Source organism: Schistocerca nitens, chromosome 5 (assembly GCF_023898315.1).
Source record: "Schistocerca nitens isolate TAMUIC-IGC-003100 chromosome 5, iqSchNite1.1, whole genome shotgun sequence".
NCBI classification, from domain to species: domain Eukaryota; kingdom Metazoa; phylum Arthropoda; class Insecta; order Orthoptera; family Acrididae; genus Schistocerca; species Schistocerca nitens.
The window spans coordinates 659,138,648-659,159,093 of NC_064618.1; the positions used below are offsets into that span (position 1 = coordinate 659,138,648).

Below are 20,446 nucleotides of genomic sequence, written 5' to 3' on the forward strand. Positions count from 1 at the left end.
GTCTGATATAACATCGCGCCGGCCGGAGGCGCTTCAGTCTCGAACCGCGCGACCGCTACGGTCGCAGGTTCGAATCTTGCCTCGGGCATGGATGTGTGTGATGTCCTTACGTTAGTTAGCTTTAAGTAGTTCTAAGTTCTAGGGGACTGATGACCTCAGATGTTAAGTCCCATAGTGAAGAGCCATTTGAACCATATAACATCGCACTGGTAAAAGGGGCCCTGTCGTTGTGTACAAAACAGCTACGTTCTCTTGAATTATAGCTTCTTGTTGCCAAACGTAAAATGAGTGAGTTTTCTTTTTCGAACATGTGTGCCAATGGCGAGATAGATTGTCTGAAATATTTGTAATAAACACACGCATGACAGTTTATTTACGGTCACTGAACGCGAGAGACGCTCTCAGGTCGTGTAATTTGTTCAAGAAGCTGGGAGAATTTGCTTAATATAGATTTTTTTCCTTTGGAGTTAGAATTCCCCCTTTTTCTTTACTCCAATTACGGTTTAGAAATAACGAGGACATTGTGCGGTGATCGGTAGTTCTTGCATCGGAATAGTTGAAGTTTTTTTTTCCTGATTTTACGCAGGGTGGGCATGTCTCAGTTATACATTTGTGATCGGCGGCGGTACACCTCGCTGGACGTCACCAAATAATCAGACGGGACTGCCGTCGAACATAAAAACAATACCGATTTTGCTCACAAAACTAAAATGAAATGGACTTTACCCACCAAAAAGAATAAAGGTAGTACCTTACAACCCAGCCTTTTTCCCACCAGCTTGTAGGTGTAGAGTAGAGTTTGACTGCGTCTGTCACTAGTTTCGAGTGGTATTAGGAAATTTTTTCCAAGCATGATAACGCTAGTTGTATGGTATCATCTGTTTTGGAGTTGTATTGCGTTTTTATGCTGTCCTTGTGTAGCACTATGCATATAGTTGTGTAATTATTCCCAATCTTTGTGATTAATAACGTAATTAGTATCGATGTGGCGTCAGCTTCCCGACCAAACTAAATAATGTACACTAACCTAACCTTCCTCACCTGCATCTCGACAGTTTCCATGTATTGTGGGGCACTTGGGCTTTCCATCCAGTAGAATAAGGGTTCGAGTCCCGGAAAGGGTACAGCCATTTTTATTTTCCTATCTATTTGAAGCGCCTCTGGTGGTTTAATTGTGTGAGGGGGGGGGGGGTGTAATTGGGCTTTCTATCCATGAGAACCAGGGTTCGAGTCCCAGAAAGGATACCGCCAATTTTAGATTCCCGTCAGTTCCTGCTGTGGTTCCTTCTGCATTTTCCTGTATACAGCTCTGGCCTCTTACGGCCTACTGCATAGCCTCCTATAGTTCTGTTACTTACCCTTGTGGCTACCAGACACTACCTTATACCGAGTGCCAACATCTCGTTATTACAACTTCCCTATCTAACACTTCGATTTGTAGTTGCCTAATATTCTGATTAACTGCAACACGGACATACCGCATTACTTATCCAGTCAGTTGTAAAGTCGTGTGTTATTCAATACGTCCTTCGCCGGCCGCGGTGGCTGAGCGGTTCTAGGCGCTTCAGTCCGGCTAATGGCTCTGAGCACTATGGGATTTAACATCTGTGGTCATCAGTCCCCTAGAACTTAGAACTACTTAAACCTACCTAACCTAAGGACATCACACACATCCATGCCCGAGGCAGGATTCGAACCTGCGACCGTAGCGGTTACGCGGTTCCAGACTGAAGCGCCTAGACCCGCACGGCCACACCGGCCGGCTCTTCAGTCTGGAACCGCGTGACTGCTACGGCCGCAGGTTCGAATCCTGCATCGGTCATGGATGTGTGTGATGTCCTTAGGTTAGTTAGGTTTAAGTCTAAGTTCTAGGGGACTGATGACCTCAGATGTTAAGTCCCATAGTGCTCAGAGCCATTTGAACCAATACGTCCTTGCCCGCATCTCATGGTCGTGCGGTAGCGTTCTCGCTTCCCACGCCCGGGTTCCCGGGTTCGATTCCCGGCGGGGTCAGGGATTTTCTCTGCCTCGTGATGTCTGGGTGTTGTGTGATGTGCTTAGGTTAGTTAGGTTTAAGTAGTTCTAAGTTCTAGGGGACTGATGACCATAGATGTTAAGTCCCATAGTGCTCAGAGCCATTTGAAGCCAATACGTCCTTCTCTAAACTTGTAGTCTGGTAGTGTGGCAATCTCTCACGACTTTGTTCCCTTTTGTACACTACTTAACCTCTTCTGCACCGTTGTTCATCCTTCAAATGCCTTCCTCATCAGCAGTGCCAAATATTGTTTTCATAAGCCGACCTCCCGTGTCGGTCCAACCCTTCTTCCTTTGCGTATATGGAATAATCTCTAGTACCTTAGTTATCTCGATCTTTAATCTGTCGTACGCTCCATGTACTCTCTCACACATGTGACACCTCCTTTGAGAATTCGTGCCTTTCCATTCCCTGACGGAATTTGTCTGATGCTTCCTCCAATCTCCTCACCTCATTACGAACATCCCAAGCATTGAATACCACCTGTATCACCCAGCGTTAACAGGTCATCACTTCCTGCTTGGCGAAAAGCAACCCCCCCGCCCCCTCTGTCCAGGTGATGGTTCCATAACGCTTCCACCCCGACGAAGATCAGTAGTCCCGCTATGAACCGCATCATATTGTCTTCTCTGCACCTCCCTTATGAGCAGGAATATCTATAGCTACCTCTCCCTTAAATTCATTGCTGCTCCGCAGCTGCTTGTACTAATTACACTAAATCTATACCTAACCTAAAAAAGTATTAAATGAATATCTCCTAGGCCTTACTTCATACGGGTTCCTCGTTACCGTTTCATTCACAATCTCTTATTTATCCTCCAATATCTTTCTCCTCACTCTCCCTTCTGATCCGCATCTCCTTTCGCTGGAATAACTTCAGGACTCCCTTGTAAAGGTTTCACCCACCCTACATGCATAGTTGTCGTTATCATCAGCAGTAAAATCTTGATATTTATTGGCGACGTAGTCTCTACCACTTGGCACGGCCCCTCATACATTGCAAAAAACTTCTTTGTCTTGCCCTTCGGCATATACGAAGTTGACAGCATCGCCCACTGATCAGCATTATTCTGCGCATTCTCCCCATACAGCCCACTGCCTCTACCTGTTTATTCAGTGCTCGTGTATTTGCCCTGTTCCAAATTTTCCTAATAACTCTAAAAAATTCCTAAGACTCTCCAGTCTTCCCTTTCTTCGTTTTCAATACGTCGAACGTTGATGGCATTTTACGACCATATATTACTTCATGTAACGATTCTCCTGTATTCGTATGCTGTTTTGAGCTGTAGGCGGAGGCGACATACTTCAAATAGATGTAAGTCAACGTAGTATCCAAGCATCATCCCCATTATCTTATGAACTCTCTCGGTTCCTCCGTGGGCTTGTGGATGGAGAGGACTTGTTCTTAACTTCTACAGATTCAGTAACTTACAAAATTACCTGAATTTATCTGACAAAAATATCGTTCCATGGCCTGTTCTATTGTTTCAGGCACTCCAAACTTCAGTATCCAATAATTCACAAGTGATTGGGCCACTGTTGCGGCCTGCTGGTTTGTCATCACGACCATTTCTATGTATCTTTAAAAGTAATTGATCTTCAGAAATTCGAATGGTGCTAATGCTTCAGGTAAAATTTGCAATGCTACTCTTGTTCGACACAGAGCTGCCTTCTGTGCACACTGTATGTAGTTCCGCTCACATACTGGTTTATGTCCGTCTGCCTATTACTCCACCAGTACCTACCTGCTAGTCTTCTGTTGGTAGGTCTGCACCCTCCATGACCCACTAACATGCGATCATGAGCTTCTTGCAGCACTCTATTCCTTAGCTTCACTGGTTCCACTACCCGCGATCCCAACTTGGTTTCTCTGAATAGGAAGCCACCCTGCCTGCAAAACGGTGACTGCTTAAAATACTGCTTACATTCACCATCCACTCTATGCGCAGTTTCGCGTTCCTCAGGCTCTTTACCCACCAATACTTCAGCCAACCGCATTACCGCGCTCCTTCCTAAGTTTATGCGTGACTTCGAAATCAAATTCATTTAGTCTCACTGCCATAGCGTCAAACGGCTAGAAGCATCCTTTAACCCCAACAACAATTTTAATGCCGCGTGATCTCTTATTACTGTAAACTTTTTGCCGTACGGATAACATTTGAAGTATGTAATTCCATTAGTAAGGCTTAACATCTCTTTCTCCATTGTGGAATAATTCCTTTCTGCAGGATTTAATTGTCTTGATGCATGAGCTACTGGATATTTTGCGCCTTCTGCCTTTTGTGTCAACACACAACTAAGTGCATGTTTGATGGATCACGGGATAAAACAATTTCTCTATTAAAATCCGGAAATATCAATATCGGACTTCTTTTAGCTCCTCAAAAGCATGCTTGCACTCGTCTGACCACTCAAACTTTTTAACAATTGTGTCAACGGTTTGACTATATCCTCAAATCCTTCTAAGAACCTTCGGTAATAGTTTGTGACTCGTACAAACGATTGCAACTCGTTTGCAGATTCCAGCACGGGAAATTCACATGAGGCTCTTATTAATCTTGAGTCCGTCTTAACACCATTTTTTATGACATGATTTAAGTATGCTACATCTTCCATCACAAAATTACACTTGTCTGTGCTCAGTGTTAACTTCGATACTTTTAGCTTAGAAATACTTCCCTTAATCCTGCATATGCTGTCGCATATAACTCCTATAGACGATTATGTCTTCGAGATACCATAAACATTGTCGTGATTTTAAACCTCTGAGTACTCTGCTCACTAATCTCTCAAACGCTGCACGTACTTTTTTTAATTCGAATGGCATTCTTCTGAATTAGTGCTGTCTCCAGGATGCCAAAAACGCTGTTTTTTGTCGATCATGCGGTGCAACCTCTATCTGGTAATAACCAGCTTTCAGACCATTGTTTAGAAATATTTGCGTTGCCTAAATGATCCAAGGTTTCTGTGATGTTTGGCAAGGGGTAGGCGTCCATTATGGTCTTCGCATGTAGATGTCTGTATTCACAACAAAACCTATATTTTTTGTTCCATCCATTAATTTTGTATGGTACAACAACAATTCCTGCTCACCATGCACTATTACTTTCTTCAGTTATTCCGTCTTTCAGCTATTGATCGATGAATTCCTCCAAAACTGGCTGTAAATACCTACGTATTCCGTATGGTTTGAAGGTAGACTGGTGATTCATTTCCTGTTGGTATGCGGTGGTGTGTAATGTACTAGTAATGGTCCTTTTAGAAAAAATAAATACTTAAATTCCAATAGATATTTTTCCATCCGTTCCCTACTGCTTCCCTATAGGAGCTTCAATGTTTCTCGTAATGCAGTTTCAGTGGCATCGGGTGAATGTCCGTGGCTCGCACACATCGTGTCCCATTCTTCTTCCTCCAGGATATTATTATTAGCGATTAACAACTCCCTTTGTAAATCGTATGTCCTCTGGCTTAAATTATCTATAAAAACGGGTACCTTCTTTTCCCCCATTATTTCTTGTTCGTCTACAATACATGTTTTAAAGAAGCAGTCCTCCTGATTTAATACTTCAATCTCTTCTAATGGTTGCAACACACACACAAAAATCCTTCCGTCAAGCGAGACTCAGCACTTACCCAGAGCATTTTCTCAATACCCTTAGGTACACAATTGTGCGAATTAAATCTTAATGTGATTTTGCGCAGTTTAATCAGTTCGCAGTTCGTCTTTCGTGACAGGCTCCCCTCGTAACATCACTACACTGACAGTGGCTTCATCTAATTGAAACATTTTCCCGTCAAGTTCCATTCTATGTTGCCGAAGATCAACTAAAGCACAATGCCGATATGAGAAATCTATTCCTAGAATCATGTCATAGCTTTCCCTTATGTGTGGCACAATCTCTGCACATTGTTCAAATTGAACTGAATCCAGGCAAAAGTCTATGGTCACCAGTCCTAATAGTATGACATTTTTATCCCCACTCTACGCATCTGCACCGTGGTTGGTTCCATTGTTTACATTTAACCTGATCACTATTGGCGACCAACACATGCGCCCCTGTGTCCTATAATATCCTGTAACCGTTTTTTCCTACTATTCCTCTTGTCGCACAATCAACCTCTGCACACGATTTCGTAGTGTTCCATCATCTGGGAATGACCGCAGGTAGACCTGGGGTACCCATTGGCATTAAACAACATTTTCTTCCCCGGTCCTCTACTTCTAAAAGTATGACTTCCTCTTACTTCATTCACATCACCATGAGGCTCGCTACACTGTCTCTCTACATGTTCCGTTCGTCCACACCTGAAACATTTTGTGCCAGATAGGTTCTGTATTGAAGAGCAACTGACGAAAATGAGAAGACGGCAGCTGCAGGACTCATAAACCCTGTCAGCACCAAACCAACACAAAGAGAGCTCCATAAATTAGGAATTTTAGGGCGATCTGTAATTCCAAAACCATACATCATTCACGCAAATGCCCATAACGGAAACGTGATGTATAACCCATAGTACCTTGACTATGGAACAATGGAAGAATGTCATCTGGTTGGATGAGTCTTGTTGCATACTGTTTCCAACTTCTGCCCGCAAAAATGTTCAAATGCGTGTGAAATCTTATGGGACTTAACTGCTAAGGTCATCAGTCCCTAAGCTTACACACTACTTAACCTAAATTATCCTAAGGACAAACACACACACCCATGCCCGAGGGAGGACTCGAACCTCCGCCGGAACCAGCCGCACAGTCCATACCCGCAGCGCCTCAGACCACTCGGCTAATCCAGCGCGGCCTTCTGACCGTTTACTACTAAAGAGTGAAACATGGTGGGATTCGGTGATAATTTTGGCAGCCATGTCATGGTATTGCAGTATGAGATCGTGTAGTTTTATGACCATATGCTGAGGACAGATTATTGTGAGGTATTAAATGACGCAACGTATTTCTCGGATTGCTCTCCAAGACCGGTCCTAACTATTTTATCTCGGCTAATAGCCATAGTCAGCTGCCAAAGTCCGCAAAACAGGCCGCATCCTATGAGGCGAACGAAGCTTGCCTCCCCGGTACTGGTTTCCAATCGACGACGGACCCAGCACGTCGTACGTGAAACACCCTGAACTTCCCGGAGACTACTACTTACCAGTACAACAGTGTAATAGAAACCCTCGTATAAAGGTTTGACGTAATTTGTGTAAGACAGATTAAGGCAGTACAAGGCTCGTACAGGGGCACACAGGCAATCATTTTCTCTCGCTTTATCTGGGAGTGGACAGGAGAGGGATTACTGCCGTGGTACATGTACACTCTAGTGGGTTATACGGTCGGTACGTAGATAACTTATGTCTTCAAATGCTTTAAGCCTTACTAAATGGACTGAAAGTAACAGATGCGTGGGTGATACGGGCGATTTTGAAACCTCCAGCAGCGATACAAACTTATTCACAGCGATGGAAAAGAAACACAACATGAATTTGCTTCGCTTGCAGACATCAAGTAGGTGTCCACCATTTTCCTACACAAACACCTTAAGTCTTTCACGGCAGTTGGACATCACAAGGTATGGGAAAGGTATTGTAATTCGATTAGCTTCCCCTGGAATTTGATACTTCAGTTTCTGGATGGTGTATGGCAGGTCCACCGGAATATCTGAGATATCAAATGAACCCAAAGGAAAAGACCCACACCCTGAAAGGTCAGGGTTTCTTGGAGGTCAGGAAATTTCCCGTTTCTTGGAGATGATATGTCCAGAAATATTCTGCAGCGCGTAAATGGAATGCCACATGGCAAGGCATGTTGCCCCGTCTTCTTGGAAGAATGTGTCTGCAGTTGCAGGGAAGTAAGCAAGCTGTCACCTGCGAAACTAGGAAATATTTCAACATGTGAACATAACGTTTCGAATCCACAATAACAGTGTTGCTGCGATTGCCTTAAAAATGAAAAAGGAAAGGGGTCCTATGGCTCCAAACGATGATATATCGCACCACACTGTCACTTTCTGACTATGAAGTGGCGTTTCATGAAGCGTGAAAATTGAACTCAACGCTCATGATCATATTGTCGAATATGGCTGGGTTGTACTTCAGGAGTTCCAACAATCACCAGCAAATGTTTACTCTCTTTGAGCGGTCGACCGCAATCAGTTTTAGCACTATCTAAATTATGTATGGGAATTTTTCAGCACCTTACGCAATATTCGCCGTACACTGGGATCTTGGTATGTCAAGTTGCAGCGCCAGAAGTCCTGGGACTTCGGCCGAAAGCTTCTTCCACATTTACAAAAGTCTCTGATGTGCACACGAGTTTTGCACTTCAACCCCTCTTTCGCACCGCATCACTCGTTTCCTCAAAGTTCAGTACAAACACTTTGATAGCACGTACCGGCGGGACTGGGCATGACGAGCGAGTTTGTAATGAGCACGAAATACACGTTGCGCGGCCACGTAGCTATCGTTGTTTTTGTGAAAGACGAACGGCAGCAGTCTTCACTGGTCCACGTCGGCATCTCGACTAAACATCGATATCACGGTCAATGGCAGAGTTCCTTTCGTCAAGATGGCACCACTCATGTTTATTGACTCCTAACGTAACGTGCTAATTTCAGGGTTGCCAAATCGTCCGTTTCGCTGCAGCCGCTGTTCACTGTTGACGGCAGTTAGTCGGTCACATTTCGCTTTCGTTGTGGTGAGAGTTTGTTGCAATCAGCAATCATCCTCTGTCTACAATAAATATGCCCCTATATTGTGTTTCCACCATCCAGAATTATTGCTACATGAATATTGCTCTTCGTCGTCAAAAGGTAGAATAACTCTAGAACCGATCGTCACAGCGTATGGATTTGCTCTGATTGTAAATCGTCAGGTACATCCGAATTGTTCAGTTTTTGACAACGCTACGACTCACGCCACAACTTTTCTGCTCTGTTTTAAGGCTCGTGGTGTTGATGCAAGCATTTTAACAACACGCTGTGACTGAAACAATTTTATGTAATTCACTGATGAATTAAATAAATATAGCCTCATAAACATAAAAAAATATTGGAATGAGTATGTGAACAACGAATATTTTCTCGTTATTCTCACTATCCCTTCGTTTCTAAGCTGTACTTTCAAATGGGTTAGTAGGGTGACTGTTGAGATTTCGGGGTTAAAATCCTGCATCAAAACTTAATCTAAGAGCTGCAAGCATTGTTTTCTTCATCTTCTGTAGTATTTAAATAGCATCCACTACAAACTATACACACGATTACACTTTGGGAGAAGAGAGGAGATAGGGATGGATATTAAGATGGCCGTTTCGAGAAATAATGAACTGACCTACGAAAGAACTAGTTACTTATCCGTCTGACGTTTAACAGCTAAAGTACATGAAGCAGCGACATTGTACTGCATAGTGCCTAGAACAGGATTCCAGCTGGAGGTCAAGGACATTGGGTCCAAGATATCATAATTCAGACACAGTATTTTTATCACAATTTATTCTATCGATTGTATTCTACATACAAAGCGTACCAAAATAGCGGTCTAAGTCCTTAAAGCTGTATATCAGTACATAAAAAATACGTATATATTTATAAGGCTTTGCCTGAGTACATTGCAGTCTTTACATTGGCTGCTCATGGAAGCATACATTCAGTTTGGCAGTAACAATCAGATTTGTTAATTTCCTTACATCGTAATGCTACGTAATAGTAAAATAAGTAATGAATTATTAACTACCTAACAAAAGACAGATTTGTACACATAACAAGATAACATCCAATCAGCGATGAGAGTACACATCTACAAAAATTGATGTATATAATGTTTTTTATTCCGAAAAGTTTCAAGAATGGAACAAAATTTCATACTAGTATGTTCTGCATCAAGGGATAAACAAAAACCTGAATTTGTACGTTTTAACTGCATTTTGGGATGCGAGTTCATTCAAAATTAGTAAAAGCTCGTATATTTATGTTTTCTAGTTTCCGAAACTAGTATCTTTCTCAAGAGTGACGAATAATAACATTTAATCGATTTAAAACATAGGAGTCCTACACTCCACTTCCGCTATAAATAAACACATTAAGGCAACAATTTGTTTTTCGTAACAATTGTAGTTCAGGGCCACTTTATCGACTAACATACTGTAAGAATTTACGTACAATGTGAGCTAATTTAAAAACATATACTGAATTCTGTGGCAAGACTTGAATGGAAAAAGACATTATTCCAACAATTGAAAACAAGAACATCTCTCTAGGCGTAACGTACTACGAATGTAACAACATTTGAAAGCTTATTTAATACCAGAAAGTTTTACATAATTTTTTGAATTATTTAGTCACTTAATGGAAATTTTAATTCCATTAACACAAGGGTCCTTTGGTTTGCAGAAATATCCAACTTGGCGACCACCGATGTTGATTACTGCCATTTACTGTACACGTATCTGTGTGTTAAGAAGTTTTAATCAATACACTACAGCTCTACGTAAAATGTTTCTGAAAGATAATTCTTATAGAAGTGGGCCATACGAACTTCCTGATTTCTCTAAAGACAAACAACAAAAATAATCGTATCTTGTCCAAAAGAAAATGTGTATTTAGACATAGGGAACTTATTCCAGAATGAAACACAGTAAATCATTTTCAGTGAAACAGTAGGGACCTATGAAGTAATTTCCTGGATGAGTCTCGTTAAGCTGCTTGTGCAGAGCAGTCAAGCGAACTATTGCCTGTGGCTTGCTGTAGACTAGTGGCACTGTTTTGCCCTGATACAAAACCGAGTCTTTTCGTAAATTACGATTGTAAGTAACTTAATGCGCCACTGAAATAAAACAAAGAAACGTGGTTTTCACATTTACTTTGTGTGTGTTTCGTGCACGGATTCCTATATAAATGTGACGTTGACACGGGACATATGATTCTGCATACAAGAATTTGTGTCCGCATGAAAAACGCTCCAGTGAATATGAGTTGTTTTATCATCCTCCAGCAAGAATTAGTGTTGTAATACTTCAAGTAAATGACAGTTTCTAATCAATAAAATATTATTTCATGGAATAGTGTGCAATATTTGGTCATACGCATAAGATTTTCATGTAATTTATTTTAACGGGTTTAAATGTCACATGTAAAACATTGTATGACTGAGATTTTACTAAGAGTTATTCAGCGTTGTCTAAGTACTAACACAGTTCCACATTTCAGCACTGAAGTTCATTTTTCTATCTATTATAAGCAATGCTATTGAAAGAATGATAGCTGTGTACATCAACATTTAAGCTGTAATATCCATACTTTAAACATTAAAAAATTTCCTGAAAATCGAATTACACGGTGGAGTACAGCATACAGGTAATAGAAAGTTGAATATTTTATTTTATTTAAAATATTATTAGAAACTAAATAAAACTATATTTAAATAATTAGAGGCAGTTTGAAAGAGTAAAGAACTTTGTGTTTATCCATGTGAGAGGTGAGTTTCAGAAATTAGAATATGTTCGTCTGTCCCAGCCGATACTGAATTATAATCCGCAACGACATACTGGAGGAAGTGCACGCTGTTTCCCGGATTTTTTATGTTGTGGAATATTGCAAATAGAACAGATATCAAAGCGGAAGATTAGGGTTTAACGTACTGTCGACGATGGCAATTGTAGCATCATTCAAATGGAGAGTCGAACGTCCAGCTGTGAGTTCGCTGCTGATCAGAAACTTCTTTAGTTTATACGAATGTCCTTTTCCTGGTACGGTGTGCGTCGTGATGTCTTTTCTTGATGCCGTTAGCGTTTGTCTAACGTTCTTTTTCATTTGTGAATGATCACATCGTGACGTACAATGGAAACCAACTCCTAAACTTCTCTTTCAGGTAGACTTTATGAAGGTGCCTACTTGCCGTTTTTTTTTTTTTCAATGTAATCATATCGAGTACTTTTAGAGTCACTAAGCCACAAGTTATGTAACACGAAACCGTCTTCTTGGTGTATAATGGTCTCACTGAAACACATGACTGAGGAGGAGAAAGAGAAGTACTTTATTGATTTTTATTATCATCGGCGTGTCAAGGTCGGTTGACCGCTGTCAACACACTTCCGTGACCTTAATTTTTGTCGGAAACGTGTGACATCCTAGAAAATGTTACATCAAATACTTATGTCAAGTTGTCATACCACCACACTCGAAACCTCTGAAAAAAGTATTGTACTAGTTTCTGGTAGTATAAACCTATGGTTATTCAAACAAAGCTCCCTTAGTATTTAACTTTAAATGTTTACGGAACCTTTAGAAGAAGCTCAGCAGTTTTCAACTGGTAGTAGGCGAGGCGACAATTGGTGTGGTGTACTATCTACTATAGTACAGTACCTATCGGGATATTAAAGTAATTTTAACTGAACAATCAATTTAAAGACTAAATGAAACTTTAACATAGTGAAATACACAATTAATTATATATGATGAAACAATTCACAGAAAAACCTGGTAAGGAGAAAGACAAACACCGTAGTAGCATTTCACTAACTGCTGCAAACCGTATCGTAACGTAGCAAAACCTGCTCTATGCTTACAATCCTATCCTGTCTGTTTCAAACATTATCGGGCTCTTTTCACGAAAAGTATTGCTTAAAATTAAACCACTGCGTATATCATAAATTTTTCTTTTGAGTTCTCTACATGACATGTAAAAAATTAGGAAGTTGTGTTAAAAAAGAAAAAAAAAGTAGTACTAAACTTAACAGCTTAGAAATACATAGGATAGAAAAGTTACAGAAAAATACTTGTCCCTTTGCGTACCTGATTTGCGGACAACTGTTTCATTTCTTTAAACTGTCTCGTACATCTCTGGTGTAAGATTGGGAGAGTAAATAATGTTGAAGAAGAGACCGTCAGGGACCAATCTGAAGCGTAAATTGGACAAGAGTGGACCAAAGAAGCAATTGTGGCATTCGTCTTGTGCGATTTGGAGAAACGACGAAAGTTCTAAATCTAGGCTTACATAAGGTTAAAGCTTAGGGCACTCATTTTCATTTACTCTCTTTGGTATTTGAAGACAATATTTCCTTTTAAACAAATAATGTTTTTGTGTTTACAGTATATGTGCAACGATAAAATGCCACATAAATACTCTTAGAGTCTCGCACTCTCAGGTGAGCTCCTTGTGTAGAGTATATGTGGGGTCTGTCCTTCAGACATGTCCGAAAGAACACCATTTTGATCCTGCAGCTACTATGAATCACGACGGAAAGGAATTAATAACATTAGATGCTAGAGGGGATTCATTTAAATCAATGCGGAAAGTTGAAAATTCGTGCCCCACCGTATTCGAACCCTGGTCTCATGCCTAATAGGCAAATTTGCTGGCTACTGTGCCATGCGGACACATTACGTATATAGTATCTTTTCTTTCAGACATGTCCGGATGGCACTGTGGTCAGCGCATCTGCCTAGTAAGAAGAAGCCGGGTTCGAATACTGGTTCGGCACACATTTTCAACTTTTCAATTGATTTAAATCATTACTTAGTAGCAGCTTAAGTCATTATGTTCATTGTGTCTTAAGTAGAAGTTCGGAAACGGAATGTTTTTGCACAGATTTTCCCTTGGCTCAAGGATTTTGCGTGTCCCTAGTGCCGGGAGAAGTTCTTGCTACACTTTCTTTGGTATTCATGCGTAGAAGCCTTCTGAGAGCTGGAGCACTTCATCAGTCTCAAACGCAACTCTCGGGCGCCTCGTCGATAGCGTCTATGTCGGCCACATCGAGGGTGAGCAGCGTAGACCTCATCATAGCGTTCCTCCTGAAGGCGTCGGCCCGCGACTCGGCGGCGCTGGACTTGCGCGGCGGACTGCTGCCGTTGGCCGGCCGCTGGCGGCGCGGAGGGCTCGACTCGCAGAGTGACGTCACGGCGGAGGATTCGCTGGCGTCGCTGCCCCTGGGCGCGAGGGCGCGGGACAGCGACGGCGGCAGCGACGTCCGCGAAGAGGAAGAGGAGCGCCAGCCCAGCAGGTCCGGCGAGGAGCGCAGCGGCCGCCGCCCGCTGGAGCGCGACGTGCAGCTGGAGGTGGTGGTGCGCAGCGTGCCGTTGCGCGCGCCTCCCGACCCGCGACTCAGCAGCGCCAGCCGCCGCCGCCGCCCCAGGCCGCACAGCCGCGCGAACCCCGCGCGGAACTTGGACGACATCAGGTTGTACAGGATGGGGTTCATCGCCGAGTTGACGTAATGCATGGTGCGGCAGAAGTAGAGCAGGTTGAAGTAAGCTTCGGGGCCGAGCCCGGCGACGGCCTCGTCGCTCGCGAAGATGACCCAGAGGGCGAAGGCGCGGAAGGGCAGCAGGCAGAGGAAGAAGGAGAGCACGACGGTGGCCAGCATGAGCGCCACCTGTCGGCGCGCGCGCGCCGGGCCAGGCTCGGCGGGGGCGGCGCTGCCGGCGGGGGCGGTGGCGGCCACGAGGTGGCGCGCGATGCGGCCGTACAGCACCAGCAGCAGCAGCAGGGGCAGCGCGAAGAACAGCGCCGCGCTCGCAGCGAAGAACAGCCGCGGCCAGGCAGTCGCCGCCTCGCTCAGGCACGCCGCGAACTCTGACCCGTCCGCGTACTCGTGGTATTCGACCTTCGCGATCACCAGCATTGGGCTGCCCACCGGGAACAGACAACCACCAACAACTACAGTTCGACTGCCCTCGATCGCAAGCGCGTTTGCACATAATATCGACGATCCTCCGGTGTTCAGTCATTTGCGACCGTACAGTTCGTACCCTCTATAAAAGCAGAGGAAGAAAGTGAAACAGTTTATGGAAACGCTTGTAATGTGTCTTTCTGAGGGTACCACATGCCACCTCGAGTCGCAGAAGGGGAAGCAGAGAGAGGCATCCCGCCTGACAATAGCACGGGACGATACTACAGTTCCTGTTAAAAAATACGACGCAATTTTCCTTCCTCCGAACGAAAAGGCACTGCGGTGACTGCAGCCACGATGAAATACAAGAAATGTATATACAGTTGTGAACACGGACAACCATCAGATGTATAATGGAATGACGGCAGCGAAAATTTTAGCCGAATCGGGTACGCGAGCGGTCACCTTAACTGCTTGGGTTCAAATGGCCCTAAGCACTATGGGACTTAACATCAGAAGTCATCAGTCCCCTAGACTTAGAGCTACGTGAACCTAACTAACATAAGGACATCACACACATCCATGCCCGAGGCAGGATTCGAACCTGCGACCGTAACAGCAGTGCGGTTCCAGAATGAAGCGCCTAGAACCGCTCGGCCACAGCGGCCGGCAACTGCTTGGGCTATCCGTAAATTTCTCACGGCCAGACCCAAATTTCTGTATTTCGTCGTTCATGCATCGAAACCTGCACACGTACACATTATGCAATTTTCACAAGGCAGGACATTTTAATTAATACTCGCTCTCTGGTATAAGTGGGTAAATACGATAGTGGAGTGCCTTTGTTGTTAAGAAGTACGATGCAATGTTCGTTTGGGCATGCATGCATTATACAGCTCATGGTTGTGAATACGTTTCATGTATTTCATAAAGGCTGTAGTCGCCACAGTGCCTGTTGCTTCGACATGCATGCATGAACAGAAGCCGCGCGGGGTAGCCAAGCGGTCTTGGGCGCCTTATCCGGTTCGCGCGGCTCTCCCCGTCGGAGGCTCGACTCCTCCCTCGGGCGTCAGTGAGTGTGTGTTGTCCTCAGCGTAAGCTAGTTTAAGTTGGATTGAGTAGTGTGTAAGCCTAGGAACTGATGACCTCAGCAGTTTAGTCCTATATGAACTTACCACCAAAACATGTCCAGAAGGACACGTCATCGTACTTCTTAACAACACAGACACTGCAATATCGAATTTAATCATCAACATCGAGCAAGCGACATTCAAGTAAAATTTCTCGCCTGCACGGGAAGATACATAATGGCTGTACGAGTACAGCATGTAGACACGTGGCTGATGACATATGGAAGTTTACATCTGGCTATGAGTCGAGCTCGAATAGCCTATTGGTCGCTGGCACGGTGGCTGAGCATGTTTGGTCAGAGGGTTAACTGCCCTCTGTAATAAAAAAACTGAGTTAATGGATCAGCGATGAACTTGAACAAGCCTCATGGGATATCCGCCGCGAACGATTAAAACCAACTATAACGTAATAAATGAGACCAACGAAGAAAAAAAAAAGGAAAAAAAAGATAGGGCGGCCGCTTGCGATAAGAGGGAAATCCGGTTTCGAGTCCCTGTCTGGCACAAATTTTCTTTGTCGGCAGTCCCTTCTGCATCTGACTGCCTTACATATTCGCATTTAATACGTTTATGGAATAGGTTGTAATGTGTATTTTTCATGGGTCCACGTGCCACCTGGAGTCGTGAAAGGGGACGTCGACGGAGGCGAACAACCTGACAATAACATTGCAGATATCACTGCATATGTTGTCTGAAGCGCCTTTGTAGGAGCTGGTGCAAAGGACACCACCGCGGCTGTTTGTTGCTCTATACATAATAGACAATTTTCGTAGAATCAAAATCCCCTTATCCAAGACCGGTTTCCAAGCTCAACGTTTCATATTCAGGTGCCAGCAAATAATTCTGGAAACGTAAGTGTGTGGCGGTCTGGCCAGTCAGTCTTCGGGCATCACACCCACGTGAAGCAAACTCATGGGAGCATAAGACCAACACCTACGCTCATAAGCGTGTATCTGACGTGGGTGAGATCTCCCATGACCGCGGTCAGCTGGCTTCTGGCCCTTCCGCACTAGTCACCTCCGCATCTTGCTGTTCAGGCGTGCGCTGTAGTTGCCAATCCTACGCTCTTGCGTCTTTGTTCGACGTGGGTGTGATCCCCCATGACTGATTGGCCCGACCACCACACATTTATGTTCCTGTAATTATTTGGTGTCACCTGAATATGAAGCCTTAGGCTTCGAAATCAGTCATGAGTTAAACTAACGAAATTACTGGCAAATGAAGACGAATTTCATACTATGAATACGTTCCTCAGTTGCGGATGTTCACCTGTTCAAATATTTTGTAATAGACAGTAGTAGAAACTGTCGAAGGGACCTGACAAAATGCAACACGTGTGCAGGCATACTATACGATAGTCAAATTGACGTAGAAATTCTTTCATAAAAGGACATTCTTGTACCTGTGTATGTTGTCTTTCGTGAGAAAACAGAGCGTTAAGTAGTAGCAACGATAGTTGCTAGCGAAAAATTAACTTGGTGAGACGAATAATTTAAGCTCGGAAATCTGATCTTTGGACCCACCCATACAATTCTTTGGAGACTAAGACAGATTTCGTGCTTGTATGGAACACGGCCTTTTGTGACGTACTTCAGCTACTGATCGTAGGTCATTCAGTGTTTTTGTTCTTAGCTGAAAGCCTAACAATCGGACCAGGAGGCATTACACGCCAGCCCATGTCCACAGTGTGCTGCGACTTCACACACAGCAATCCACGTCTTCGCACACATAACATTACCGTCTATCACATACTATGTTTACATGGGGCTTCCAAAACCGGATCGACGGTCAGCGCCCATAAGCCCCCCCCCCCCCTCCAAAACCGGATTTCATAAACACCGTTTCTTGTTGGTCATGTAAACACACCCATATCGAGTCTGGAAATCGTTTCTAGCTGCTGGTTTTCCACTTCCACAATCGATTTTCTCTACCGGTTATATGGATAACCATTTTTTTTAAAAATATGCTTGAGTTGTCACGTTACGTGTGATTCTCGAAACAATAGGATAATATGGATGGATTGATGTATTCTGTAGTGAAAGAGAAGCAGAAATATTAGATTGAGCGTGAACCTGTCTACCTCCAATAATTAAGTGAAGAGAAACAGCCACTGTGCTGACCAAACAGAAATTGGAGCAACTGTTTTCTATACGCCATATTTAAATGGGCCAGCAAATCCGCTTCAGACTTCAACTTGTAAACACGACAGTGAAAACCGGTTTCCGAAATTCGGCTCCCGTCTTTCGGAAGATATGTCGCATGTACACGTAATGATACATGGCCATCCAACTCTCGCATGCCATCGCCAATTGCCAGTGCAATTGCAGCCAGTAGCAATGCATCACCTTGTAAGGAGAAGAACAAAGGTACCCACGTAAAGGCGGCAAAGCCAATTTTCCGTTCGTTTTAAAATAATGAGAAGGATCTGGAACGATGACCCTGAGACAGTTATCGGTATGTTTTCCGAAACGTATATGATGTCTCAGCCTGATACTGGGGTGATTCGCCGAATTGGCGCAATGCAAACACGCTGCATGTTGCATCTGGAAGTATTTGCCGCAAAGAATGCTGTTGCGTCCTTGGTTGAGTGATAAGCTTCTGTAGCTCAAAATGGTTCAAATGGCTCTGAGCACTATGGGACTCAACTGCTGTGGTCATCAGTCCCCTAGAACTTAGAACTACTTAAACCTAACTAACCTAAGGACATCACACACAGCCATGCCCGAGGCAGGATTCGAACCTGCGACCGTAGCAGTCGCACGGTTCCGGACTGCGCGCCTAGAACCGCGAGACCACCGCGGCCGGCCTTCTGTAGCTCCTGACATGGATGTGCTGACATGGAGGTACTGTGTTCCTCTTCCTGCTGACCACTGTCATTTCGTCTGTAATGGGAAAGTTTGAAGCTGAGTCCGCTCATCCCCAAGAGCTCAAAAGAAAAATCTGTTTGCGTAAATATGTGGCGAACTTGAAATGTAACCCAAAGATAGCAGTTACGTGACCTTTGTCTTCCATTTCTTTCAGAACTCTCTAACAGGAGGTCAGTTAATGACTGAGGAAGCTAGAGTAGAGAAATCAAAGCCACAACAGCCACTTTAATGTATCGTTTGAACAGAAAGCGTAGAATTTGAGGTATGAAAGTGAAAATAAAGAGGTAAGGTTTCATTACCTGCTCTCCTGTCTTTCCTCTAACTGTTTTATTAGTTTTTATTTTTATTTTTTGAGTGGTAGATTTCATGTTACGCCCGAATAAAACAAGATTCCTTATAATGCGATATCTTTTAGAAGCTTACGGCACAAATAGATTCACAGTGTAGTTTTCTTTGGAAACGTGGATTACTACAAGTTAATGTGCACGTTCAGCCAGAGTGTCTGCCTGACTAGGTCTAAACTGATGTAAGAATTCCGTAACCTTGCGCATCGAACAGTCTTTCGTCAGATGATAATGAATATGAGTCTCGTTCAAACGTTGGTTCAAGACGACACAACGTTGGTTCAAGACGACGCGGTCACGCGGTTGATAACTTGAGGATTTTGTCAGTGAAATTCGCCTAAAAACTTTCACTCATATGCAGCGAATCCTGAAAATTGCGGCATGGTACACTGCCGACACATTGTACGACTCATGATTTTCACGATCGCATATGACTGAACACTTAAGGTCCGCTCACTTACATATTACGTCAGTGACAGATTGATAGCTTTCACAACCGTTAATAAACGAGTGTGAAGAAGACGAGATATTAAGGCTGTGTTTGAACAAGATATCCCACTATGATGCCTGCTACGGATACTTCATAAGTTCCGGTACTATACCGCCTCCTCCTCTGCAGACGCATATAAAACTGTTAACATAGGAACGTCATCTGTCTCACAGCCTGCCGTATGTTTTTATTAGACTAACTGGACGTGTAACAGATCAGAGTAGATCCGAAACAAACATGAAGTTCGAAATCTCTAGGATCAAAATGAGATACACGGTTGAGGATCCTAAACTGACTTCTTCGAAACAAGGAAGTGGTGGTTGGAAATGGTTATGTAGTATTTCACTGACATGATCATTTTACTGATAGCAGCAACAAATTAAGCTCATAGAAAGTGTTAAACGTGATTACCTGTCGAAATGCGTGCATTGTGACGCCGCTGGTAATCCACCAATACTCTCCACTCTATACCCTTCGAGTAGTGCGAGCTAGTTGATGAGTGGCTACCGGCTAATCTTTTCCTGTACAAACCAGCACCACCGCCTCAGATTCTTCGGAGCGAAAATACTTTTTTACAGAACCACGGCCAACTCGCATGACGATTGCTGCGTAACCTTTCCCAGTACATTTGTTCGGTTTTCTGAGCACTAAAGCCTGCTGTACCACTCATTAAATAAACATTTTTCATCTTCAACAAGTAGTCGCGAACTGTAAGCACCACCGCCATTTTATCCATCCTCAGCAACTGTAGTTGTGTATACCGGAATTATCAGCAGCACGTTGCATAAAACAAATTTAATTTCTTAAACGGTTTCGGGCACTTAGTGTCCTTCTTCAGAAGACTATAGATTCCGAAGAAAGACACCAAATACCCGAAACCGGTTAAGATATTAAATTTCTTTCATGCAGCTGGTTGCTGATTATTTCAATGTATTGTTTTTAGAGACAACGTCACCAGTACTGATATGGTAGGCGTCTGTTTGTTACT

At 43.5% G+C, this 20,446-nt stretch overlaps 1 protein-coding gene across 1 annotated transcript in view; it reads right to left on the reverse strand.

The window, feature by feature from the left end:
* The window catches only part of LOC126260644 (uncharacterized), a 91,350-nt gene that overhangs the window by 61,121 nt on the left and 9,783 nt on the right, over positions 1 to 20,446 (reverse strand). The window contains exons 3-4 of the mRNA XM_049957981.1: positions 13,728 to 14,643; positions 8,940 to 9,007 (exon numbers count right to left, since the gene is read on the reverse strand). Of these exons, the coding sequence (XP_049813938.1) occupies positions 8,940 to 9,007; positions 13,728 to 14,643 (984 nt within the window). The remainder of the gene's footprint in view (positions 1 to 8,939; positions 9,008 to 13,727; positions 14,644 to 20,446) is intronic.